The 25,786-nt window shown below is 38.4% G+C and overlaps 1 protein-coding gene and 1 pseudogene across 5 annotated transcripts in view; one reads left to right on the plus strand and one right to left on the minus strand.

Moving 5' to 3' along the window:
* The window catches only part of LOC149821054 (BAG family molecular chaperone regulator 4-like), a 53,945-nt gene extending 42,423 nt beyond the window's left edge, over positions 1-11,522 (plus strand). For all 4 annotated transcript variants that reach the window (XM_089982989.1, XM_089982991.1, XM_089982990.1 and 1 more), the window contains one exon: positions 11,140-11,522. In XM_089982989.1, coding sequence (XP_089839115.1) covers positions 11,140-11,334 — 195 coding nt within the window. In that variant the 3' untranslated portion in view covers positions 11,335-11,522. The remainder of the gene's footprint in view (positions 1-11,139) is intronic.
* A 78-nt stretch (positions 11,523-11,600) lies between these two features.
* Positions 11,601-13,841, minus strand: LOC149821055 (ammonium transporter 3 member 1-like; annotated as a pseudogene). The gene is made up of 3 exons (XR_016426579.1): positions 12,574-13,841; positions 12,181-12,466; positions 11,601-12,089 (listed from the first exon to the last, which is right to left on the minus strand). The product of XR_016426579.1 is annotated as an ammonium transporter 3 member 1-like (transcript).
* Between the last annotated feature and the right edge of the window lie 11,945 nt (positions 13,842-25,786).

The following is a 25,786-nucleotide window of genomic DNA, read 5'->3' on the forward strand; positions in this document are numbered from 1 at the left end:
ACATGTACGTCTTCAAGGAGATTCCCGCAGTTCCAGTTCTCTAGTTGGAGCCGTCCAAGCATTCTTTAGAGTCTTTGTCTTTCAGTTCATTGAAAGTTTTTAATTCATCTCATTGTAATAAGCCAGATATCTGGCACAATCTCTTGGGACATTGTAGTCGGGGTTTCATTGAAAAACTTGTATCTGATGGTTTTCTTCCAGAGTCTAGTTTATGTTCCTTTTTAGAGAATAAAAAATGTTCATCTTGTGAACTCTGCAAAAGCCATGTTCTTCCTTTTCATATTATTAATAAAAGAGCTTCAAAGCCATTTGAGATTGTTTGTTCCGATGTTTGGGGACCCACCCCTATTCCTTCTCTCTTTGGCAGTTGTTACTATGTTATATTTATTGATTCATATTCCCGCTATACTTGGATCTATTTCTTGAAACATAAGCATGAAGTTTTCCAAATATTTTGAGAATTCCATTCGATGGTCAAAACAAAGTTTTCCTGTAATATTGTGCATTTACAATGTGATGGTGGAGGAGAGTATTCATCGAACGAGTTTATTGCCTTTCTTCAGGATAAAGGAATAAGTCGACAGATTTCTTGCCCCCATACCCCTTAACAAAATGGGGTTGCAGAGAGGAAGCACCGGCATATTATCGAAAGTGCATGTTACATGACAACATTGTGCCCATTAGTTTCTGGACAAAAGTTTTTCATACATCTGTTCATGTCATAAATCGTCTTCCTATGGCACTTCTGGATCAGAAATTCCCTTATTATACTTTATTTGGGCAACATCCCTCTTATGATGCTGCGTGTTTTTGGTTGTATATGTTATGTACATATAGATTCATCTTTGCGAAATAAGTTTCAGGACAAGGCTGCTAAGTGCGGACTTGTTGGGTATGCAGATGAATACAAAGGCTATCGATGCTATGACTCTACTACAAAACGTATTAGGACCTCCAGGAATGTTGTTTTTGATGAACAAAAATTTCAGATCACTGACTCCAAACCGTTGCCATCTCGAGAAGTAGAGGTATATGATCCATGGATGAGCGCAGACCTTTTTACCAATACAGGAGAGACATGTCAAGCGATTTGTCCTTCCTTCGACTTGAATAGTGAGTTGGGTGGGTGACTCACTGATGCATGTCGAGCCATCTTCAGTTGAGCTACCTCCAGTTGAACGCTTCTCTGGACATATCTACATTAGAAGAGACAGAAATACAGGGCCGAGAGATGTGAAGATCATCTCTAGTCATCCGGCTCAAAGGGTGTCACGCATCAGGCACCCTATTCAGCGGTGGGTGAGTTATGAGACATTTTCTCTTGATTTTCAGTTGTTTATGTCTCAACTCACAAAGCAAAATGAACTCACTTGTTTTAATCAAACTCTTCAATTCCGTCATTGGATTAAGGCTATGAATGAAGAGATGAAAGATCTTCATGAGTGTCAGACTTGGGAAATAGTACCTCGGCCAGAAGGAAAGAATGTAGTTGGCTCAAAATGGGTTTATAAGACAAAATATAAGCCCGAAGGAAGTATTGACAGATATAAGGCACAACTTGTTGCTTGGGGATTCACGCAACAATATGGTGAAGATTACGCTGAAACCTTTAGTCCGATAGTCAAAATAAGCACAATTCGTATCATCATATCCTTAGCAGTCGACCGAGGATAAAAGCTTAGCTAGATGGATGTTAAAAATGCATTCTTGCATGGGGTTTTAAAGGAGAAAGTATATATGGAGCAACCTCCTGGGTATGCCGAGAAGGATCCTACTGCCTGGGTGTGCAATCTAAGGAAATCTCTATATGGGTTGAAACAGACGTCTCGCTCTTGGTTTGAAAGTTTTTCCATACAAATTCAAGGCTATGGTTTTAGAAGATGCTCTCTGGACCACTTGCTCTTTATTTACCAAGAGACAGACATCGTTACACTTCTTATATATGTTGATGATATTGTGATCACTTGGAGTTCAGATAATCATGTGCAAGAAGTGAAGCGTTTTTTTATGAAAACTTTCAAGATGAAAGATTTAGGGGAGTTGAGGTACTTTCTTGGTATGGAGGTTGACACACAAAAAAACACATTGACACTCATGCAACAAAAGTAAACTCTTGATCTTCTGAAAAGAGCCAGGATGATGAATTGCAAACTAGTCAACACTCCGAGTGTTTTACATCAAAGGCTGAGATCTGAAGATGGCCACCTTTGTGTCAACCCTATAATGTATAGAAGTCTTGTAGTAGTATTTGACTTTTACCAGACCTGATATAGTCTATGTTGTATAGAAGGTCATATGGAAGTTTTGAAGTGTATGCTACGCTATTTAAAAGGAACTATAGGAGACAGACTTGTTTACCGCAAAAATGATAACCTACATAAAGGACATGAACTCATCACTTATATAGACGCAGATTGGGCAGGGGATCCAGATAAGAGACGATCTGTCTCTGGATATTGTGTATACATTGGACACAATTTAGTGTCTTGGAGTAGTAGAAAACAAAAGGCAGTGACACGATCGAGTATAGAGGCAGAATACAGGTCGATGGCTGCAGGCACGACAAAAGTTACATGGATTAGACACTTATTGAGTGATCTTGAGGAGACAATTATTCAATCATTTCTTCTATGCAACAATCAAAGCGCAATCAATATTGCATGTAACCCTATTCAGCATAGCAGAATGAAGCATATTGAGATTGATCAACATTTTATACGGTAGAAAGTCTAGATGAAAGAGATAGAACTACGTCATGTTCGAACAAAAGATCAGGTGGCAGACTTGTTTACCAAGGGGTTAACAGGACGTCAATTTTGGCTATTGAAGAGCAAGTTGTACATGCTCCAAAACCACGTACAACTTGAGGGAGGGTGTTAAAATATAGAGCATGCGTATGGATCTAGATCCAGATCCATACGCACGTCAATAAAATATGCACGATGTTGTTGACGTCTTGACGTCATTTTTATTAATGGCATTTTTGTAATATAGTCCTATTGTAAAATTGTTTTAATATATAACGATTAGGGCTTGGAGGTTGCGTTAACTTTAGCCGCCCCAGCCATTGTGCATCTCTCTCTCTCTCTCTTCTCTATTTTTCTGTTTTCTGTGCAGCTTGGACTGTGGTAAAGACTTCTCAAGACATCTCATAAAGGGTGCTTCCATAGAGATAAACGAACTAGATCTTAGCAGTCCTAGTAGCTGTTTATGCCTTTACTTTTCTCATGATCATGAAATAATTATGTCATAATTTTGTTTTCCAAAAATTGTAGATATCTGCTGTGGTATGCATGAGATTTTGAAATTGATTCATCAAACATCAAATATGTAGCAGCTTGTTGCATTACTTGGTCTTTACAGTTGCAAACAACTGTATTTGGCCATGAGGCTGAATTGTGCATGTCAGGCAAGTAGGAGCAAAACCTTTTCCTGTAATTCATTGGCTTCAGGCATAATACATGGTCTTGTGGGTTACTTTGAGATGGTAGCTAAGCATAATTCTGAATCTCCACGATGAGGTGGGAACCAGCTTGTTAGCTAAGTCAAGTGAAGTCTGATAGATCGTCACTTCCATGATAACCATATTAAGGGAAAACATTGAAATGGAAGTCATAGTCATGGCAACACATGTGATCTAGTAGGCCAACCGACAAATGAATTGGATAGGACTGTCCAAATTGATCTTAAGATGTTGGGCTAATCTTGGCTAAGTGGTAGTAGGCCCCAGGTGCTGATTTTGGTAAAAAGAAGCCTACAAAATTAAGTGTTTGATATGCAGTAACCTTGAAATATTGGTCTTATGCTATGTCACATGGGTGCGGGGGTGCGGCACTTTAAAAAACCTTGGGTGCGGGGGTGCGGTAGGGCAAATATGTAAAAAATTATATATATATATATATATTATATATATAATTTTGAAGTTTTAACAGTTAACATTGTCATAATTTAATAGTTAACATTGTCATAATATCATTCATCATGCATGTAATATATCAACCTAAATATCAATCAAATAAGTAAAGCAATTACATAAATCAACCTAAATATCAATCAAATAAGTAAAGCAGAAAAGAACTAAATTACATACTAAAAGTATATCCTACAATGTATATGACGATGAAGTAATGAATCTTAATAATTTTCTTCTTCATCATCAAATGCATCATTAGAAGGAATACTGGGCTCAGATAAATCCATGTTTGTCATGTCGAAATCATGCTCTCCCTCGAAGTCACACTCTTCTGGGTTTACATTCTAAAATTTGGATGTTCCTTGTCTGCGTTACAAACCCAATTTGAAAATGTTAAATACAATACAAGTATATTTAAATGAAAAACTAAGAAATAATCAAATAACTAAAAGAGCAAATTAGTACCTGTATTCATCATTAGTTCGCGAAATAGTCGAAGATTTGAATGAACATATACTAAATCCTCTGCACGCTTGCTGGTGAGTTTGTTTCTCTTCGTATTATGGATTTGAGAATATGTGCTTCAATTTCTTTCACAACAAGATGAACTAGCAGGCTACGATAACAATCTTAATGCAAGACGTTGGAGAAGAGGTGTTTCTGATCCAAATGTTGACCACCATGTGATAGGATCTATATTATCCTCCTCTCTCGCGAATAATGCCGGTCCATATAATCTCGAAGATGAAAAATTTTCAAACTCTTGTGTGACTTGACATAGAAGATATGCTTCTGGAAAAAGTCTTATCATACACATATTTTTATGTTTTGATAGCTCTGGGTCTAAATTTGGAGGGACACGACCAATACCACCTGCCTGCCACTTATTTGCGTAATATTTTGGATTAAGAGAATGTGTCATGCAATGCAAATGAGTGTTGCTCTTATCCCATCTTCTGACTAAAATTGAATGAATATGGTTACAAAATTCTGAATCATCCAATGTAGGATTTTTTTCTTCATGCTTGAAAACTACAACTTGTATTTTTTCAATCATATTATCTCACATTTCATAAACTCTGTGAAGCATGGACTCATCCTTATCAACTTCTCTTAACATTTTCCAAATAGGTTGCGTAAATTGAAGGGAGTATATCACTCTATCCCAAAACTCATCATCAATAATGAATTTCTTAATTTCTTAATTTCTTGAGCCTTGACATCATCATCAGCACGATAGAATGTCCAATTTTCATCAGTCACTATCAGTGTTGTGAAAAGCGTTGAGGCGTAGCGAGACGCTCCACCAAAAACCGAGGCGAGGCGTAAAGCGTAAGCCTCAAATTTTCTTTGAAAACCTTAAAAAAATTATAAAAAAATATATAAAAATACAAATAAATAAAGAAATGCTTTATTGATGAAATAACAACCAATAAGAAATAAAAAATCTCAAATAAGTACTAAAAAATATGAGATTAACATATAAAAGTAACTAAAAACTGATTATATAATTGGAAAATATATGAGATTAACCAAAAAAAGTTAAAATATACTAAGAAACTTATTACATAATTGAAATAACTGGAAAATATATGAGATTAACCTATAAAAGTTAAAATATATGAGATTAACATATAAAAGTAACTAAAAACTGGTTACATAACTGAAAAATATATGAGATTAACCAACAAAAGTTAAAATATACTAAGAAACTGATTACATAACTGAAATAACTGAAAAATATATGAGATTAACCTACAAAGTTCAAATATATAAGATTATTCTAAAAAATATGAGATTAACATATAAAAGTAACTAAAAAACTGATTACATAACTGAAAAATATATGAGATTAACCAACAAAAGTTGAAATATATTAAGAAACTAATTACATGACTGAAATAACTAAAAAATATACGAGATTAACCAACAAAAGTTAAAATATAGTAATATACTAAGAAACTTTTTACATAACTGAAATAACTGGAAAATATACGAGATTAACCTACAAAAATCTTTTTGATCATGTCTCAGAAGTCTTGTTGTAAAAAAAAAATTAATTTTTTTGCGCCTCAGGCTTGCGCCTTTAGGCACAGAGGGCCGCGCCTCAAGGCGAGGCACGCCTTTTACACCTCAAGGCGCGTTTTTGATAACATTGGTCACTATGCTAACCAAAGCATTCTTCACTTTTTTAATCCTCTTCACCATCACTGTCATGGGCTAACTTTCCAAGGCCAAATTTTTCGCATTTCAAGCCAAGGAAGCCCCGTGCGACACTAGGCCTCATGGCCTAGTCAGCCTCACAGCACGTGTTTCCCACACGTAAACTTCTTACCCAGCGGAACGTCAACTTAACAAACCCTTCTTTTCAAGAAATCCTTCCGAACATGGTCCATCGTGCATCTGATCGCCACTTACGTGCATAGCCGTCCCATACCGGCTAGCACCTTCAACCACCAAGCCCAAACGTGTCTTACAACTCCCACAAGCAAGCGCACGTTGACAAGGGCTGAAACGTGCCTTCGCAGCACTACCGACTTAACCAACATCCAACACGGGTCATGGGGAGCATGGCACATCCCCAAAGCCTTTATCGATGTATGCCATGCCTCCAACCATCATTGCAAGCCACCTTTCCTCAAGCCCAACCATCCGAGCCAACAACGCACGGAAGCCTTAGCCTCGCGCGCCATGGAGCAGATAGCAGCCCCATGGGCACGCCCCCAACATAACCTCACCATAGAAGGGACAAGATCTTTCGACCCCCAGTCCGCAGACCAGTTGATGATTTTCTGCCATAGCGAACAACACCACCCAAACTCGTTCGCCGGCGTTGTGCACTCTCTTGCACAACCCCATGCCACTTGGCATGGTTGGGACCGCATCGCCGCACCAAGAGCCGCCTGCCTACGCACCCAAGGCCTTTGCCTACGCCCCATGGGGGATTTGAACTACACACGGACACCCCCATGCACTCCCAGTGCTGCCCGTGCGATATAGGGGGTGCCTATGCTAAACTGCTGCAACATGTGCCAAACAACTCAAACAGGAGGTCCCCTATATAGGTGTTTTAGGAGCCAGGCCCCTGCCAGCAAGAGGAACCCGAATAACACTTGGGGAACCATAAATTTCTCAACTTCGGAATTCTTCAAATCCGCCTTCACCCACGTGTTCCCCATAGTCCATTTACACGGTGAATCTTCGATCTTGGCCCCAAACAACTTCAAATGCTCATTGGATTATCGCCTCAAAGATTGTGCACGCAACTGTGCCCACACTGCGCACATTGCTGCACATGCCAAGCTCTGACCATGCTCACCGCAACTACGTGCCCACCGCATGATGTGCTTCGCACGCCACATGCACAACGCATGACAATGGTCTGTGCAACACACGACACCACTGTTATGCATGTGCACCAAACTCTGCACACATGGGCAAGGCCTGTTTGCCACGGGGTTGGCCCGACTGCCTCATGCACGCCGCAACCAACCAATCCATCACTCTTGGGGCACTTCCACCGCACTTCACACACATCCATGCATCTGTTGCCGCATCTGCACTGCAGCACACCTGTGCACATGCCACTCCTTGCACAGCCCTGTGCCCCACTCCAGCACAGGACACCATCTGTGGCATGCACGCACCTCTTATGAATGTGCACTGCACCTTGCCAGTGCACATGTCACACTCCTTTCACTGTCCAGTGCCAAGCTCAGACACATGACGAAATCAGTGACATGCACACACCTTTTCAGCACCTGCGTTGCACCAACCCGTGCACATGCCACACCCCTTTGCACAGCCCAGTGCCAAGCTCAGGCACACAGCACTATCAGTGGCATGCATACGTCTCTTCAACCCCATACACCGCACCAAGTCCCATACCTATGGCACGTTGCAAGGCTCTCCGAGATTTTGGGTGCAACAATCACAATGATGGACGCAAAACGTGTTTCAGCGACCTTTAACAATTTCAAGTCAAAATGCCTATTAAATATAGCATTAGCACGATGGTGGTTAACAACAAAATTCCTAATGCTTTTGACATTTCTTTCTAAATCTTCAATCCATGAACATAAAGCATATACTTGTGAATTTTCTTCTTCTTTGGGGTTGCAGATGCTCTTTAGGGCCAGATTTAAGCTATGTGCTACACAGAGAGTCCAAAAAATGTGAGGGTACTCACTCTCCAAACTCAACGCTGCACTTTTACAATCTGAAGCGGTCTGTAATGATTTGTACTACTTTCTGATCACTCAATTTTTTTATGACTTCTATAAATAACTCCTTAAATACTCTGCATTTTTATATTCCCCAGATGCATCAACTGCTTTCAAGAATATTGGGCAACTAAGCGAACAAACAATAAAATTGATCAGTGGACACCTTTGAATATCTGTCCATCCATCAGAAACAATAGAAACTCCATTTTGTTCTCATGAATATTTCCTCTCCACATTTGCCCTCTCTTCTGCAAGAAGTGTGGTTCGTAGTTTTTATGAGCTTGGAGGCACATAGCCACTCAAATTGCAATTTGCCAAAGATGTTACTAAATCCTTCCAATAAGGATTTCTAGCCGTATTAAATGGGAGTGAACTAGAATAAAAATACCTCCCTACTTTTCTATCTATATCCTCCGTTCCATATGTATTGAATGTTGCTTGTATCGTTCCTCTATCTCCTATATTGACTTTTCTTTTTTTTTCAACATCTTTTTGGTGACTTCCAAATGACACACTAATTGTACAAGAATCACTAATTGTTTTTCTCTTCTCATATTCTTCTTGTATTTTCTTGTATTGTCTTAGCATTGCCCCATCAAATTTTCTGCATCCTGAAATGCCATGTCCTGATATCTTTAACAAATAAGCCTTCACTCTTGTGTAAGACTCAACAAAATATCTTTCACAGAGCTTCATCGAAATCTCTTGTTTCCACCACCTCATTCTCCATTTTTTGCAAACTTATCTACATGTACCCATAATGGCTCCACATCATCACTCCCACTACAACTATCAACAAAACTAGCAGCAGAACTCACATGTGGGGATGAGGATGACGCAAGTCCTTTTCCTTTATCCGTCATTTTTGTCCTGAAAACACAAAAAAATTATATTAAAATCAATTATGCAGACGATCAAGATTTATAATATCGAGTCCAGCTCTCGCCGAGCCCATCTCCCATCCCGTCCAGGGAAAACAAGGAGGAGGGGGGAAGGGTTGGGGCCTCGCCCGACCCCTGACTGTCAGAAAAACAGGGAGTAGGGAGGAGCTCATCCCCTCCCGTGCGAAAACAGGGAAGCAGGGAGGGGCTCAGCCCCTCCTCTAAAATCAGAGGGAGCAAGGGGGGATCGGCCCCTCCCGTGCCGAAAACAGGGAAGCAGGGAGGGACTTGGCCCCTCACCTGAAATCAGAGGGAGTAGGGCGGGGGGCTCGACCCCTCCCCTGAAATCAGATGGAGCAGGGGAGCTCGGCCCCTCCCCCGCCGACCCAACAAGAGAGCGAGGGGAGGAAGGGTTGGGAAAATATCAAAAGAAGGAAGGGTACAGGGGAGAGGTTACTTGAGAGGAGAGGAGGAGGTGGCTCCGGGCGTCGTTGGGGTTGCGGGTGGGGTTGACGTCGACGATCGCTGGAGGTCTGCGACGAGGGAGAGGAGGAGGTGGCGTCGGGCTCCCCTAAGAGACGTCGGGAGGAGAGGAGGCGAGCGAGAGAGCAGAGCTGCGCGGGAGAGGAGATGAGAGGATTAGGGCAAAAATTTTTCATAATCCTCTTTCGCAGCCTTTTTGATCGAGCATTTTTTTTTACGTCTGAAAATTGGACGAAAATGACCCTTGGTGCGATCAACGCACCCAGGGTCGTGTTGACCGCACCGGGTGCCGCACCCGCACGGGCACCCGCATCGCGTCACGTCGATGCGGGTGCGGCACCTGCTTTGCCGAATCCGTGTGACTTAGGTCTTATGTAGAACACAACCTTGGACATTGTGGTCTTTTGGCACAGGAATGTAATACTTGTAATTTTTGTCTTTCTAGTCATATTTTCAAGAAAACTGCATTATATGGTAAATTTTCTAAAGAAAAAACCCTTGTCAGCTAGCCCAAAGCCCAATAACATCCAGGTGGCCTGGCTTTTTGCCCATGCAACGGGTCTTTTAGGTTACACCTTTGATTTGGTCATTCCCAATCTGCTGTGCAGCCCTACTTGATGGAATCTCTTTGTGCATGCAAGAATAAAAGAGCGGAAATGATGATCTTGCGTTTTCTGTTATCTTTTTTTTTTCCTCCATCTTATTCCTCTGTTTTTTTCTATTCTTCATTCCCACGCTTCAGCTATTTAACTTATGATATTATGTTTTGTGAAGCGCCTTATGAGCAGTAAACAAGATGATCTATGTTAGCTCAAGGGAAAATTTATTATTACTAAAGCATACTTGGTTCGAAAATATTAACTTGATCTTAGTATGTGAATGCGTTGCAAAAGGATGCCATACTATGCCTTAAGTTCACATGCAAGATTTAGTCTTTTCTAAGTGTGACTGAGCACTATATGAATGCTCTGTTCTTCTGGAGCACTCTGCTGTACACATTACTATATTTTATTTATCATGGCAATGGTTATGCTTAGATTTCATATTGTATATCTGGAGTTTCTATGAAAGGAAGAAAATGCTTAAATTTTAAATCAAGAATGATTTTTTTTTTGGGCAGCATTTGTAACTGCAATTATTACTGGAAGTTAGTGTCATTGTGAATTACCTTTGTCTTGCATGTTTTCAAGAAAAAATCTTAATTGTATTCTAAATCTTGGTTGTGATTACATAAATTTGTTAACGCATTTTCTGGATCAAGTCCTTGAGAAGGGCTAGGGCATGAGGTGTGTGCATGGGATTGGGTATGTGGGTATGCATGTATGTGTATGAGAGAGAGAGAGAGAGAGAGAGAGAGAGAGAGAGAGAGAGAGAGAGAGAGATCCACCTGACCTGGAATGTGTGTAGCTTAATTTTATTGAGGGAAACTTATGTGCAATTTGGGAATCTTTGTGGAAGTACAAGACCATGAGTAAAAGTTTGTGAAAGATTTTCCTTGTGGTGTGGGCATTCATGAAGAAATATTTACTGGAGTTTAATCTGCAAGGTCACTGCATGAGAATTATGATGTGTCGACAGATGAAATGGCTCTCCTAAGCTCATCACCTTTTCTTTTTACTCATTCTTTTGTACTCAGGTGCGTAGAGTGCAGAACTTTGTAGAGACACTTGACATGCTCAAGGCAAGAAATGCAAATCCATTCGGTAGCAGTAACACGGTCACTGTGACTACTAAGTGGGAGACATTTGATTCTGATGTAGGAAGCTTGAGTGCTCCACATCCAATGGCATCCACAACCAGGACGACCCAAGACTGGGAACAGTTTGATTAGCATTCTTTATTGACTTCTAAATCCAGTTTGTGTTACATGTCATTTTAAGAAACACTGAATTTAGTCACTACAGCTAAGCTCATTCAGTTGCTTTATGTTTTATGGTTCATGGTTCTACATTATACAATCATGAAATTTCTGCACATGGATTTCTATAATTTGAGGCTATGTAGGCTTTTCACTACCAACTTTAATTTCCAGCCTTGAGCAGCTCATGGTTTCTTTGAAATGAGATGCATTTAATGATTTTGGAAACTGTAATGGAGTTAACCTTGAGGCCATTGCATATGCCCTTCATTTAGTGATGCATCATTTTGCGATACTCTGTACTTGTCTCCATCGCCCCAAAGAGCATATGCCTCTTCCCCGTGGGCTGCATTATCTCCATTCATGAGCTCTTCCTCTTTCATCCTCAGAGGTATAAATGTGCTGATCACCAATAGGATAATGGACGTGACCAGCACATTCCAACCAAGTACGAAACACGCACCAGCCAACTGCTTGAGAAATTGAACTCCTGGGCGTCTGTAGAAATCCCCACTGGAGTTGGTTACGGGAAGGAACATGCTGAAGAGCGTCGGATGAGCAAAATGCTCCACCCAGGATACCCGCAATGGCATGGGTGTGCAGGACTCCAAGTGTGTCATCAATCTCCTGCAGAAATGGCAGCTTCTTATGAAGATGTATCATGGTGCACCGGGGTATGCTTCCTGAAAGAAGTCCCATTATGACTGCAGCCCATCCTTCTACAAGTCCTGCATAAGACGGAGGCAACTTAGTGATCAATATATATCATGGATGTGAATGTCTGCTTCTTGTGTAGGCTGATTTTGTTGTAATTTTTACCTGCACCAGGAGTGATACAGACCAGTCCGGTGATCATCCCTTGAATTGCACCCACCACTGAAGGTTTCCCATTGAAAATGATGTCCAGAAAGGTCCACATAACAACACTAGTAGCTGCACAGATATGTGTGTTTAAGACTGCCAGCGAAGAATCTATGTTTACAGCAAAAGGATCACCACCGTTGAAGCCCGACCAGCCCGACCACAAGAGTCCTGCTCCAGTCAGCATGAGCAGGAGGTTGTTTGGGGGGAAGTTTTCCCTATCCTTTCTCAATCTTGGTCCTACCTGAGAAGAAGCAATCTGTCAGATGCTAGTGGTTATTAGTAAAGCTCATCGATGAATGCATGATAAATGTACTGAATCAATCAATGGCTGAAAGCACATTAGAGTACCCAATAAGCTGCTGTGAATCCAGAGATGCCTGAGGCAACGTGGACAACATAACCACCTGAATAGTCCATGATCCCCCAGTGGAACAGGAAGCCCCCACCCCAGATGCTGAAAGCTACAACAGTGTAAGAAAAAGTGATCCACAATGGTACAAAGGCCATCCACGCCTTGAGATTCATGCGCCCAAGCACAGCTCCAGCAAGTATCATCACAGTGACAGCCGCAAACGCATACTGGAAGAAGACCATGGTAGCCATCGGATAGAAAGTTTGAACAGCTGCAGTTTCAAGTGTGCCGTTTCCATAATTATGGACAGTTGCAGGAAGAATGGCCTGTGGGATCAGGTAGTCCTGCATAAGCGCAAAGCCAGCTTTGCCCCAGAAGGTAAGCAACCGATGGCCAAATGACATCTTATAAGCCCAGAGTATCCAACACGGCATGACAACAGCATAGGCAAAGAGAGACATGAAGGCAGAATTGATAGCCCATTTCTTCTTCACGATGTCGCCATAGAATATGACCAGGCCGGTCATGCCTTGCATGCCTACAAGAGTGTCGGACACCAACTGCCACGCATTGTCGCCTTTGTTGAGCCAGTGGGGGACGGCGAGGGAGGTGTTGGCTTGGTAAGAAACTGGCACCGTAGCCATAGATGGTGCACTAACCATGTAGCAGTCTGCTTGGCCTGCAACCCTAATGAACAAGAGCGACTGGCTGAGTTTGTCTTTGGCTTTGTGAAATATTTCCCACCATTCAAGGGCTACCACTCAATGGCGTGTGACTGAGCCAACCAATGTGTTTTTTTACTGCAACCGAAGATCCCAACGGGATCTGGACGGCCCCCTCCATCCAAAAGTTGCTGCCCCACATAGACCATATGTACGGATGGACCTGTGAGCTCATCGTGGTGCTTATATCCTGCTGACAAGTTCTCTGTTTGTCACTTTGATCACAGTACCATTGAAGCTACAGTAAATCACGGTCAGACTCTGGGGCTCCGAGCTGCCCGGAGTTGGAACTCTCCAACTATTATAAAATTGCAGAGATTTGTCCTTCACATGGTTGACTCAGCTCTAGGTCTTGATTCATTGATCAACAAGCCAATGCATGGTTAAGAGAAAATGGTGACAGAAAAGGGCACCTCTAGGGCACGTCTGGAAGTGAAAAAATGCAAATTGGAAAGAAAAAGTAGCAACTTTTCCATTCCTTCCAAACAATAGAAAAATTTTTAAAGAAAAAAAATCTCTATTGTGCCTTGATTTTGACCGATTTTTTTTCCATCTGAGAGATGGAGAATTTTTTCATATCAAAAGTTCAGTTTTTGGGGGTGCAGCCCTCACCCTGATCCCTCTCAACATTTTCCCAACCTGATATTCTCATGTCACATGCAAGAAAAATTTTCAAATAGCAAAGTTCTCATATGGAAGCTTCACATCGACAATTTTCTTTACCTGTGGAAATTTTTCTCGCTTCCGAACATGACGGTAGGTTTAGTATATTAACTAACCCCAAGTCATGGTTCATATTGAACTTTGTTGGCTCAGGTGAAAATAGACTTCTTAAGTAGGCTTGAGTGTTGTACTTGCTCGAGTCTACCCAGTCAGGCCTACTCAGATTTTCAGTCAACACCAACCAAACGAGTTTTATCAGTCAGACTCCTAGTCTAGAAGTCAAGTCTTTAACAACCTCAAGACTCAACTAACCATGTGAAAGACTCAACTAGTCTAGAACTCGAGCACGACCAGTAGCCAAGTCTCTCTACATAGTTCTATCAAATTTCAAGCGAAAGCTTGGTGCACTGACTGCACTCCTCTGTAATGAGCGAATGGACGGCATCAGACACGGTGCTTGATAAAAGAATTCAGAAGGAACCAATATGCATCATTTACAATTTTTAAATCTTAGCCATCTCTTGATACAAGTTCCAAGGGCATTTTTCTAGGTTGATCATAAATGTCCCTCGTTGTACGAATGGATTGGAACTTGTAATTAAGATTCTTTACGGTGAAGAAAATGTAGGCCAAATTGGAGGAACAGAGAGAGAGAGAGAGAGAGAGAGAGAGAGAGAGAGAGAGAGAGAGAGAGAGGAATGCAAACAGATTGGGTATAATTGAGATATTCGATCCGAGTCCCACATGCTGTTTTCAGATTTGGATCCTTAAAGTAAGATCCCAATGTGCATTCGGATTGGATTTGGATCTGTTAAAGTGGGTTACTTGCAGTTTCAAATCAATATTGTAAGTTGGATCAAATTTGATCTTGTTGCATTTTTTATACTTTCGATAGCTTGTTTTCTTATTTGATCCTGTATTACCACATATATTTCAGGTCCAGATTCAACCTTACCTCATTGAACCTGATTCAGATTCAGATCTACCATTTGCTATTTCTGATTCGGATTTGAATCTGGCATGATCATCCCCAACCCGAGCCGTTTGCACCCCTTAGTTACTAGCTCTCCAACATTTGAAGGGGTGTGTCCTACCTTCACACATTTTTTTTTGAAAGGCAAGCTGGGGCTAGGCAGACCCCTACCAGATATCTCTTAAGCCCCATGTGGCAGAGGGATTCGAACCTGGGCCTTCAGCTTGGCACAGGACCCCGCTTACCACATGGGATACCACCTCGGTGGAGTAGCACGATGGGCCAATCGATGCAGGCATGAAAACCAAGAAAATGGTTTTTATTAAGGAAAAAATTGTTAGTAATTCATGACTTCCAAAGCCACTATAAATGCACCTGTTAAACTCACTGCACACAGTCGATTGAAAAAGATCGTGCGTCAATAGTCGCTCGAGTGTCTGTGGAGAAGGTGCTAAATCCTTCGTTCTACTCTCATTGGTTATGCTGGTGGGCTCCATAAGGACTTGGGTATTGGTGACCTCACTTGGAGTTGATCTCACAGGAGCAGACCCATAAAATGACCTGGTTTTGGAAGGGGGGGTTCCATTATTAAAAAAAGAAAAAAGAAAATGTAAATTAGTCTCCACCTTATCAGCCATTTGCAAATTAGTCCCAGCCTTTTTGCTAACCTTTGGAAATTAGTCCCTGGGTTAACAGCCGTTCCTCATTCCTGACTGGAACCATTAAAGGAATGCAAATCAGACCTCACAGGGACAATTTTGAAAATACTAAATAAAGTAGGGACAAATTTGTAAAAACTGTGTAAAATGATTGTTCTGGAGATCCACTTTGTAAAAAACAAAAAACCCAACGACTGATTTTGCAAAAAGTATGTAAAAATAATTTGTCCTCAACTAGGACTATTTTGCAAAAAACCCCAGGACATGCAAAAATAAGTGTTTTGCCCTTATTTATAGAGCTGGTAAATGAGCCGAACACATGATGTTTGGGCATGGCTTGTTTACAATTGGATCCAACTCGGGCTCAGAGTAATGTTTACCTGAGCGAAGCATGAGATGCATATAATCAAAACACACCTCCCGCTCTGCAGACCTACACACTAGCCTTATATTTTTTATATTGTTTATTTAGAAAATGACCGTACTGTACTACAAATTTGATGCATTTTCTCAAAAAAAACCTAACAATTTACCAAAATTTGCATGACCAATTACGTAGGTTCTCAATTTTTTAAGGACCTTTCTAACCTTAGCACTAGCCGAACTCCTCGATTTTTGTGTGTTATGTCGCAATACTCTCATAATCTCACTAAAGCTCACTAAAAATAGAATTTATACCATATTTTTGCAAAAAATAATGTATTTTGCACAAACATTACAAAAATCATGACACGTGTAAAAATTCCTTGCGAATTTCTTGAAAAGTTTTGCATTGGTAATTACAAAAGTCTTCCTGTCGATGCAGAATTCATAGACTTTTGCATGCAAAGTTTTGTTTTAGCATGTGAATTTACGTGTATATATAAGCAATTAAAGTGTGAATTTAGTTAAAAGTTTTGCGTTGGTTATTACGAAAGTCTACTTTTGATGCAAAATTCATAAATTTTTACATGTTGTCAACTTTAAGCAACATAAGATTTCATTTTAGCATGCAAATTTCTCTCTCTCTCTCTCTCTCTATATATATATATATATATATATATATATATAAGGTGATAAGAGTGCGAATTTTGACAAGAGTTTCATATTGGTAGTTGGTCTGCTTTGATGTAAAACTCATAACAAGTTTGCATAATTCACGAACTTTCACATGTTGTTGACTTTAACCTATGCGAGATTCCGTTTTAGCATGCAAATGTGTTATATTTACTGAGTATATCATATGTTGTTTGGTTGTTTGTTTGTTATATTTATATGTGTACTCATTTAAATCTAACATGAATGTATCCCTTATTTTGATGATACAACACTTAGAAAAATTGATAAAGATACTCCAAAAATACTACATAAAGCAAATGCAAGCAGAAGGCAGATTGTCAAAGATCATTCACTGTAACTCATATATTCTATTTTAACAATAAAAAACATGGATGTAATTTTGACAAAATGAATGAAAACTTAGATATCATTTGGATGTAAAGTTCATTCATAGTTGTATTTAAAAACTTGGTTATAATTTTGCAAGGTTGACAAAATTTGTAGTTGTTCTGTTATGTTTGTGGACAATTTTAATTATAAATTTGAGAATTTTTGTTTGTATGTATTGTTAAATTATTAAACAGATGAATCTGTTACATAATAATGAAATTTAAAGAAAAAATATTGCATATTTGATAAAATTTTGCATATAAATAGAAAATTTTTATATTTTGGAAAAAATTCACATATATACGTGTGGATTCACCATTCTTTTGCTTGTATATGTGCAAATTTTTTATCATTTTGCTAAAATGAGGTTGCTTATATATTGCATTTATCCTATTCTTTCACAAAATGAAGTTGCTCATACATTGCATTTATTCTATTCTTTTATAAAATGAAAATGTTCATGCATTACATTCAATCCATTCTTTCACAAAATGAAGTTGCCTATGCATTATATTCAATCTATTCATTCACAAAATGAAGATGCTCATACATTGCATTCATTTTATTCTTTTACAAAATAAAATTGCTTATTCATCACATTCATTCTATTATTTTACAAAATAAAGTTGCTCATATATTGCGTTCATGACATTCTTTCACAAAATGAATGAATAATAATACAATGTATGCATTTCATTATTTCATAAAATAAAGTCGCTTATACATTATATTTAATCCATTCTTTTATATACCATATTGGTCGACCTTATTAATATGACATAATTTGGATGTGATGCATATGGAAAAAAATTTGTTTGATACGGTAATGAATGTTAAAGGAAAAACGAAGGATAATCCGAAGGCCCATACGGATTTAAAAGTAATATGTAAAAGACCAGAATTGGAACTCTAAGAGTACAATGACAAAGTACTGAAACCAAAGGCAATGTACATGCTTGGACCATATCAAGTAAAACATGTATGTCAGTGGTTGAGACAACTGAAATTTTCATATGGATACGTCTCTAACATTGCTCAGGCTGTGAAGATAGATAAGAGACAATTATATGGGTTGAAGAGCCATGATTGTCATGTCATCATGCAATGATTGATTCCCCTAGCATTCCATGAAATGTTAGACAAACCTATATGGGGGGTATTATTCAAGTTGAGTCATTTTTTTAGAACATTGTGTGCATCAAAAGTTATAGTAACTGAGGTAAAGAATCTCGAGGATTCTGTCGTCACTACTATTTGTCAGCTAGTTTTTAATTGATTTTTATAAGTATTTTTGCATAGTTTCTAATTGATTTTTTTTTATCATTTAACCTTGCAGGAAGCCAAAAAAGGAGGCATTATGCCTTACAAGGATGTTTTTGTTGAAACACATAAACGTAAGAGCACATGAGAGTTTGTATCAGAGAAGACGAGAGCGACAATGATATGTATTTATTGTATTAATAAATATTATAATATACAAGTTATCATAAATTATATTATCAAAAATATTATAATTCTTAATTATTAATTCATACTGTAATCATTACTTTGTAGGAGTCATATGAGCAGCAGATGGTAGAGCGATATGGTGGTGAATCCACTCACCATCCGCCTTTTGATCCTGCAATATGGATGATTGCAACCAGTGAACCCCAAAAAGGTCGTGTGTTCAGGTTTGAGAGTAATATGAACACCACAACAGTCGTTGCCTCCTCCAGCCAGGGCTCTCAGAGTTCTTTGGCCAGCATTAACTCTCAACGTTCGATTTGTTAAACAGATCAACCATACACAGATAAGTAGAAAAATAGAACTCACAGATTTATAGAGGTTCGTCAATGTGCCTACATCCTCTCTCTTCTCTTTTATTCCTTTTCTTTTCTACTGTCGAGAGATAGAGTTCTTCCTCTATTTATAATATTCATTTACATAATCAAATCTGGATTTGATTTGCTAATACATAACAAAAGATTTTTATCATCAGAAAGGAAAATATTTATCATAACAGATTTTGTTAGAGAGGATAGAGTTGTTGTTTCCTTTGAATTCGGTAACGCCTTTCTCTTTTTATCTTCAACATTCTCCCTCAAACCAATCTCCTCTAGATTGAGTTTGGATATGAAATAATTGAACTGAGATCCTGAAAGAGCTTTAGTAAAGATATATACGACCTGTTGTCCTGTGGTGATAAATTTTACTTCTAACTGTTGATTCGTAACTTTCTCACGAACAAAATGATAATCAATTTCTACATGCTTGGTTCTAGCATGAAACACAGGATTAGCAGAAAGATAAGTAGCTCCTAGATTATCACACCATAGAACAGGTTTTTGATTGTCTCTTATTTCAAGCTCATGCAAAAGAGATTTCAGCCATGCTACTTCTGAGGTAGCTCCTACAAGAGCTTTGTATTTAGCTTTGGTAGAAGATCTTGCCATAGTTCTTTGTTTTGATGAAGCCCACGATATAGTAGACTGTCCAAGGAAGGTCACATATCCACTGGTGGATCATCTGTCATCTGGGCATCCTTCCCAATCTGTATCAGAGAAAACAGAAAGTTTGAGATTTGTTCCTTGTGAAAAGCCAAGGCCATATTGTATGGTTCCCTTAAGGTATCTCCAATGTTCTTCAGTAGGTTCTTGCATAAATTGACATGCTTTATTTACTACATAGGTGATATCAGGACGAGTAAGAGTGGCATACTGCAAACCTCCAACAATGCTTCTATAGATAAATCCATTTTCTAGAAGTTGCCCATCATATCTGGATAATGTGACTTTACTGGCTGCAGGGGTTGCAATAGGTTTGCATTCTATCATACGAGCTTTAGTTAAGAGATCAAGAATGTATTGTCTCTGAGTCAATATCAGCCTGCGCCTTTCTTGGATAGCTTTAATCCCTAAGAAATAATTCAAGGATCCGATCCAAGATCTTTGATGGAAAATTCTTTTCCAAAATTGTTCACCAACTGTTGGAGCCTTGAGGAATTATTCCCTATTACAATTATATCATCCACATATATCAAGACATATATATTGTCATTGCAATCAATTTTGATAAATAAGGAAGCATTTGATTGAGTTTCATGAAACCCTTGTTTGGTAAGATATGTCTTGAGTCTTTCAAACCAGGATCTAGATGCATGTTTTAGACCATAGATGGCTTTGTGAAGTTTGCACACATGTTGAGGACACTAAGCATTTTCGAATCCTGGTGGTTGACTCATAAAAAGAGTTTCTTTGAGAACCCTGTGAAGAAATGCTTTGTTAACATTCAATTGCCGTATAGGCCAGTCTTTTGCTGCAATAATAGTGTAGATAGTAGTTGGTTTGATGACAAGACTAAAAATCTATGTATAGTCGACTCTTTCCTGTTGATTATTGATCATGCATATAATTCAGGGTTAATTAACATTAAAATATGCATGATTTTATAAAATAATGTTTCAAAAACCCAATTTTATGTTAGTTTTCGAGTAAATGTGCTAAAATGATTTAAAAATAGAAAATACACGAAAAATAGTTTTATTTTACATTTTTATGCATATTTTAGTTTTTGTATAGTCATAGTAGTAGTTTAGTTTTAGTTTTCAATTAAAAATAAAAATAAAAATAAAATAAAAAAATTAGAGAAAATAGTTTTATATTGTTAATAAAATCATTTTAAATGTTTGTTTTTTAGAAAAAAACATTAAATAAAAATAAATAGTTAGAATAGTTTTTGAGTTTCTTTATAAATAAGTTTTGATTTTAATTTTTGAAAACTTTATAATAAACTGGTTTACATAGTTTTTGAATTTTAAAAACTGAAAAAATATAAAATAACAAACCGTTTTACGCGGTTTGATTTCTTGAAAAAAACTGAAAAAATACATCACAAACCGGTTTAACCAGTTTGCATTTCAAAATAAAAGTTGTTACAAACCGGTGAACCGGTTTTGAATGTTTTTAAAAACAGAAAAAACAAGAAAAAAAAGGCGCCTCCCCCATTCACGGCTGAAGCTTCTTCTTTCCCCTCTTTTCCTCTCTTTCCCTCTTTTCTCACCCTCCTCCACCAACACCGGCCTCTTCCTTTCCCTACCTTCCCCTTCTCCCTCTTCCTCTAATGACACTCCAGCCGACAGCGGTGGTGGAATCTTCATTCCGGTGACAACGGTGGTGGTGGATGCCGCCAACCTCTTCCACGATTTCTCCAGTTACGGTAAGTCAATCCGATTTCTTCTTCTTCCTCTTCTTTTTCCAAATTCTTCTTCTTCTTCATCCGATCTGTTTCTTCTTCCGATTTCTTATTCTTCCTCTTCTTCAGCTTCTTCTTCTTCTTCCGATTTCTTGTTCTACTTCTACTTCTTCTTCTTCTTCATCTTCTTATTCAGATCTTCTTTCTCTTCTTCCTCCGATCTTCATTTTCCTCTTCTTTTTTTTCATTAATTCTGTGTAAAACGAAAAAAAAAGAAAAATTGTTAGCATTAGGTTATATTTTTTTTAGTGTAGTTTCCTGTTTTTCGTTGTCTGCAATTTCGGTTGTTTTTAATTCATCTAGCTTAGTATAATTTTGCTTTTCATTTTGCTAAGTTTCCTGTATTATGATACATGTCTTTTTTTTTTACGCATTAAATTTCTTGTTTTTTTTCAATTTCATGTTTGTCAAATAATTCCCTGTTTACTTTCATTCTCATTAATTTCTGTTTTGCATTCAACCGATCCCCTGATTTGCATTCAATAAATTCCTGTTGTTCCTTTGTTAAATTCCTGTATTTCATTCCCTGAGTGTTCTGTTTTTTTTTTATTTCCTGAAATTCATTTTTCCTGTTTTCATTCAGTATAATTTCTGTTTTTAATTTCCTTATTTCCTGATTTTGTTGTTATTAATTGTCTGTTGTTTCATTGTTGTAATTCTTGTTTCTTTTTTAGCACTTGTTTGATTCATGATTTCTTATAATTCTGTTTTGTCAATTTGTGTTTTCTGTTTTAGATTTCCTGATTCATTCATCTTTTGTTCTTGTTTTCTAAGATTTTCTGTTTTGTTTACAATTTTTTTCTTGTTTTCTTTCATTCTTTGAATTACTGATTTCTCATTTTTTTGTTTTTACATTCATTTTACAGTTTTTTTTCTTTTCATTATTCCTTCATTTCCTATTTTTACATTTCACTTTTCTGTTTTTTTTTTAGTACATTCATTTCCTGTTTTCTTTGTATTACATTTACTTTCTGTTTTACTTTTATTTTTCTTGTTTCTTTTAATACACTGATTTCATGTCCTTTTCAATTCAGTAATTTCATGTTTCCATCTAATTTTACATATTATTTCCTTGTTTTTCTATAAATCATTCATTTCCTTTGTGTTTCAACTTTTCAATTTCTGTGTTGTTAATTAGGTATTAGTTGTAATTGATTACTTAGTTATTTGTCATTAGATTGCTTTCATGTTTTAGCATTGAATTAGCATAAATTGTGTTTAGTATAGTTTTTACTTTTCTCTCTTGTACTGTTCGTGTTCATTTGATTTGTGCAGGATTGCACAGGAGTGGAGCGGAAGCGATTACGTAACACGAAGTACGAAGAATAAAGCTTCTTTTTGCTTTTATTTTTTTAGAATTAGGAATTTGATTGGGTTTGTAAATATTGCACTTTAAGCCCTCTGCGAAGGGTATTCATTTGTTCTAATAGTTAGTTGTTTTTACCTTTCTTGAACATTTTACATTTCAATAATTCGGCAATAAAGATTAGTTTAGATTTGTGTGTTTGAATACGAAATATTCCCGTTCCCTAAGTTCGACCCGGTCTCATCTACTAGTGAGAACCGGTTTTTATTATTTGATGTCTAGTTTTCACATGTTTTTCATATAAAAATCTTTTCAAAATTACAACGATTATAAAAAGACATCAAATTTTTGGCGCCGTTGCCGGGGAACGGCGTAATATTAGTATTCACTTTATTGCCTAGTGTTTGTGTTGTATTTAGGTTTAGAACCACGTATGTGCATATCTTAGAGACGAGCTTACTTTTCTGCACAGCCCACCTATTAGGATCCCCTTAGAGGTGACTGTGTACGATTGGTACCGTACACATAGATTTCATATTTCTTATGCATAATCTCTGTTATGTGTAACTGCGTGGTGTTTGTTTAGTTTTTGTTGTTTTTAGTTTACTCGCTTTGTAGTTTGCGTGGTTTGGCCGCTTAGTGCGTTAGTTAGGTAGAAAACCCAAAGTTAGGACGTGTGCTACACCGGTCTACTCAAAGGTGTACGCAATGGCTGACGATCATCAATTGATCCATCCTTTGAGGGAGTACTTCATGCCAAATACGTATACTCCCGCCTCCTGCATCACGAGACCTGATGTAGGAGCGAGCCATTTTGAGATTTTCAAATGTTACCTTCGTTTTATGGCCTTAGCAATGAGGACCCATATCGTCATCTCAACGAATTTCTTGAGATTTGCTCGACTGTGCGAATCAATAACTTTGGAAACGACGCTATGAGGTTGACTTTGTTTCCGTTCTCTCTCAAAGATAAAGCCAAACACTGGCTAAAATCTCTTGAGACGGTTCATATTACTACTTGGGAAGGAATGCAAAGAGAATTTTTAAAAAAATATTTCCCAATTGGTAAGACGAACCAGTTTCGTAAAGCTATAATCAGTTTTTCTCAAATTGAGGGAGAACAGTTTCACGAGTCTTGGGAGAGATTGAAAGATCTTCTCCGCAAGTGTCCCCATCACCAGGTGCCTCGTTGGCAGTTGGTGCAGTATTTTTATGACGGGCTTACTGAGAAGCATCGCCAAATGGTTGATTCGTCTTGTGGGGGCACTTTTATGCTCAAGAGTGAGGACGAGGCGTGGTCTCTATTCGAGACCTTGAGTGAAAACACGATGCATCATACCTTGTCTTCACGTCTCGATAGGACTACACCTGTGTCTAGTGGTCCTAGGAAAGTTGGGATTTCCGAAGTTGGGTCTGAGTTAGAATTGTGTACCAAGGTTGACCAGTTGACTAGGAAGTTAGATCAATTCCTAGCCAATTCTTCGAGAAATCCAATAGAAAGAGTGTGCGAGATATGTGCTAGCCCTGCACACTGTGTTGCGGATTGTTTGGCAGCGCCATTATATCCTGAATTCGTTCAGGAGCAGGTGAATGCTGCCCAAGGTTTCGCTAGACCCATGCCTGATTCATTTACACCATCATATACCCCAGGTTGGCGAAATCAATCCATTCCCCCATCCCATCAGCCCTCCTAGACACAGTATAGACCCAGTAACCCTTCACAAGGTTACTCGCATCGCATTTTTCCACAGGTTCATCCCCCAGCCCAACCTCTTTATACTCAACCCCATTCTCATGAGCATTCACCTAGTCAATCCTTCCAAGATAGGATATTACAACTTTTGAGCTCCCATATGCAGTCAATAGCCAAGCTAGAGACTCAAATGGGACAGTTGGTTGAGACCTTCAGTAGGCAAAGCGAGGGGAACCCATCTAGTAAGTCTGTTGTCACATCAAAAGAAGAGGATTCCATGTCATTTGACTTGCAACCCACCGATTCACATCATGAGCAAGTCAAATCTGTTACATCCCTTCAGTATGGGAAGGCATGTCACTCCACTCAGGAATCGACTCATGAACCTCATATCATTTCTACTGACGAGTCGATCTCCATGATACCTCAACAGAAGGGGCCTTACTCACAGCATACATTTTCATCATATAAAGCCCCATTTTCTCAGCCTTTAGGATCACCGATTGTTTTTAGTAAGCAAGAGGTGCAGATGCAGAAGGTGCTTGACCAAGTCAAGCCTGATCATATTCACCACTTGTCTGAAGTTGCATTCATTGATAGTCGGTCGGTCCTGGACTCTCATTTCTTGACCAGTCTCTCAGATGAGACTAATCTCTGTTCTTCACGTCGAGAGAGTTTTGATACTACAGTTAGAGGTAGACGGGATGGAAACACAATGCGTAGTGTCACAGATGACACTCTTTTCTACATAGAGCCCGGTTGAGCCTGACTTCATGTCCATTGATCTTATGGATGATGAAGGTTTTTCCAGGGATCCGTCTGACTGGAGACGTGAAACTTAGCGCTTTATGGGAGGCAACCCATATCTTGTATATTATTAGATTTGCTAAGAATTTATAGATTTTATTTTGTTTTTACTTTTTCATAAGTTTTTCATGTTCTTTTTGTTTCATTCATGAGTTTTATGTTTTGTCATGTATACATTGCATTCATTACATTCATAGAACGTGTATTTTTTAATTCATGTCAAGTTATTCTACTCTTTTCTCTCATTTATTTTCTCTCATGTACATTCACGTAGTTTCATATAAGCATGGGGGAGTGCCACTGGGACAGTGTCATTCAAGCATGGGGGAGGGTGTAGAGTGCACACCTTGATATTTCTGTTTACGTTCTTGCACATGTTTACACATCTCTCATGAAAAGTAGATTTTTAAAGAAAGAGTTTGAACTTATATGAATGTTATTTCAAATCTGATGTTTTTAGAGGATTTTTAAGCCCCACAAAAATTTTTTCTGACATAGATCTAAAAATTATGGTTGTTTATGTGGATTTCAAAGAAATGATGATAGATACATGTTAGAATTTATTTTGAATCATAAATATGAATATGCACAGTTTTATTTTTGAAAAACTAAGCAAATGAACAAAAGCATAAAAAATGAGCTCAATAGAAAAAAAAATAGCATGCGTTAGGTTGTTTGGATAATTCCACAATCCTTAGTAGATGGAACTTAGATGTAAGTTGAAA

This window comes from Nuphar pumila, chromosome 12, assembly GCF_984573655.1.
Source record: "Nuphar pumila chromosome 12, dmNupPumi1.hap1.1, whole genome shotgun sequence".
In the NCBI taxonomy this organism is placed as follows: domain Eukaryota; kingdom Viridiplantae; phylum Streptophyta; class Magnoliopsida; order Nymphaeales; family Nymphaeaceae; genus Nuphar; species Nuphar pumila.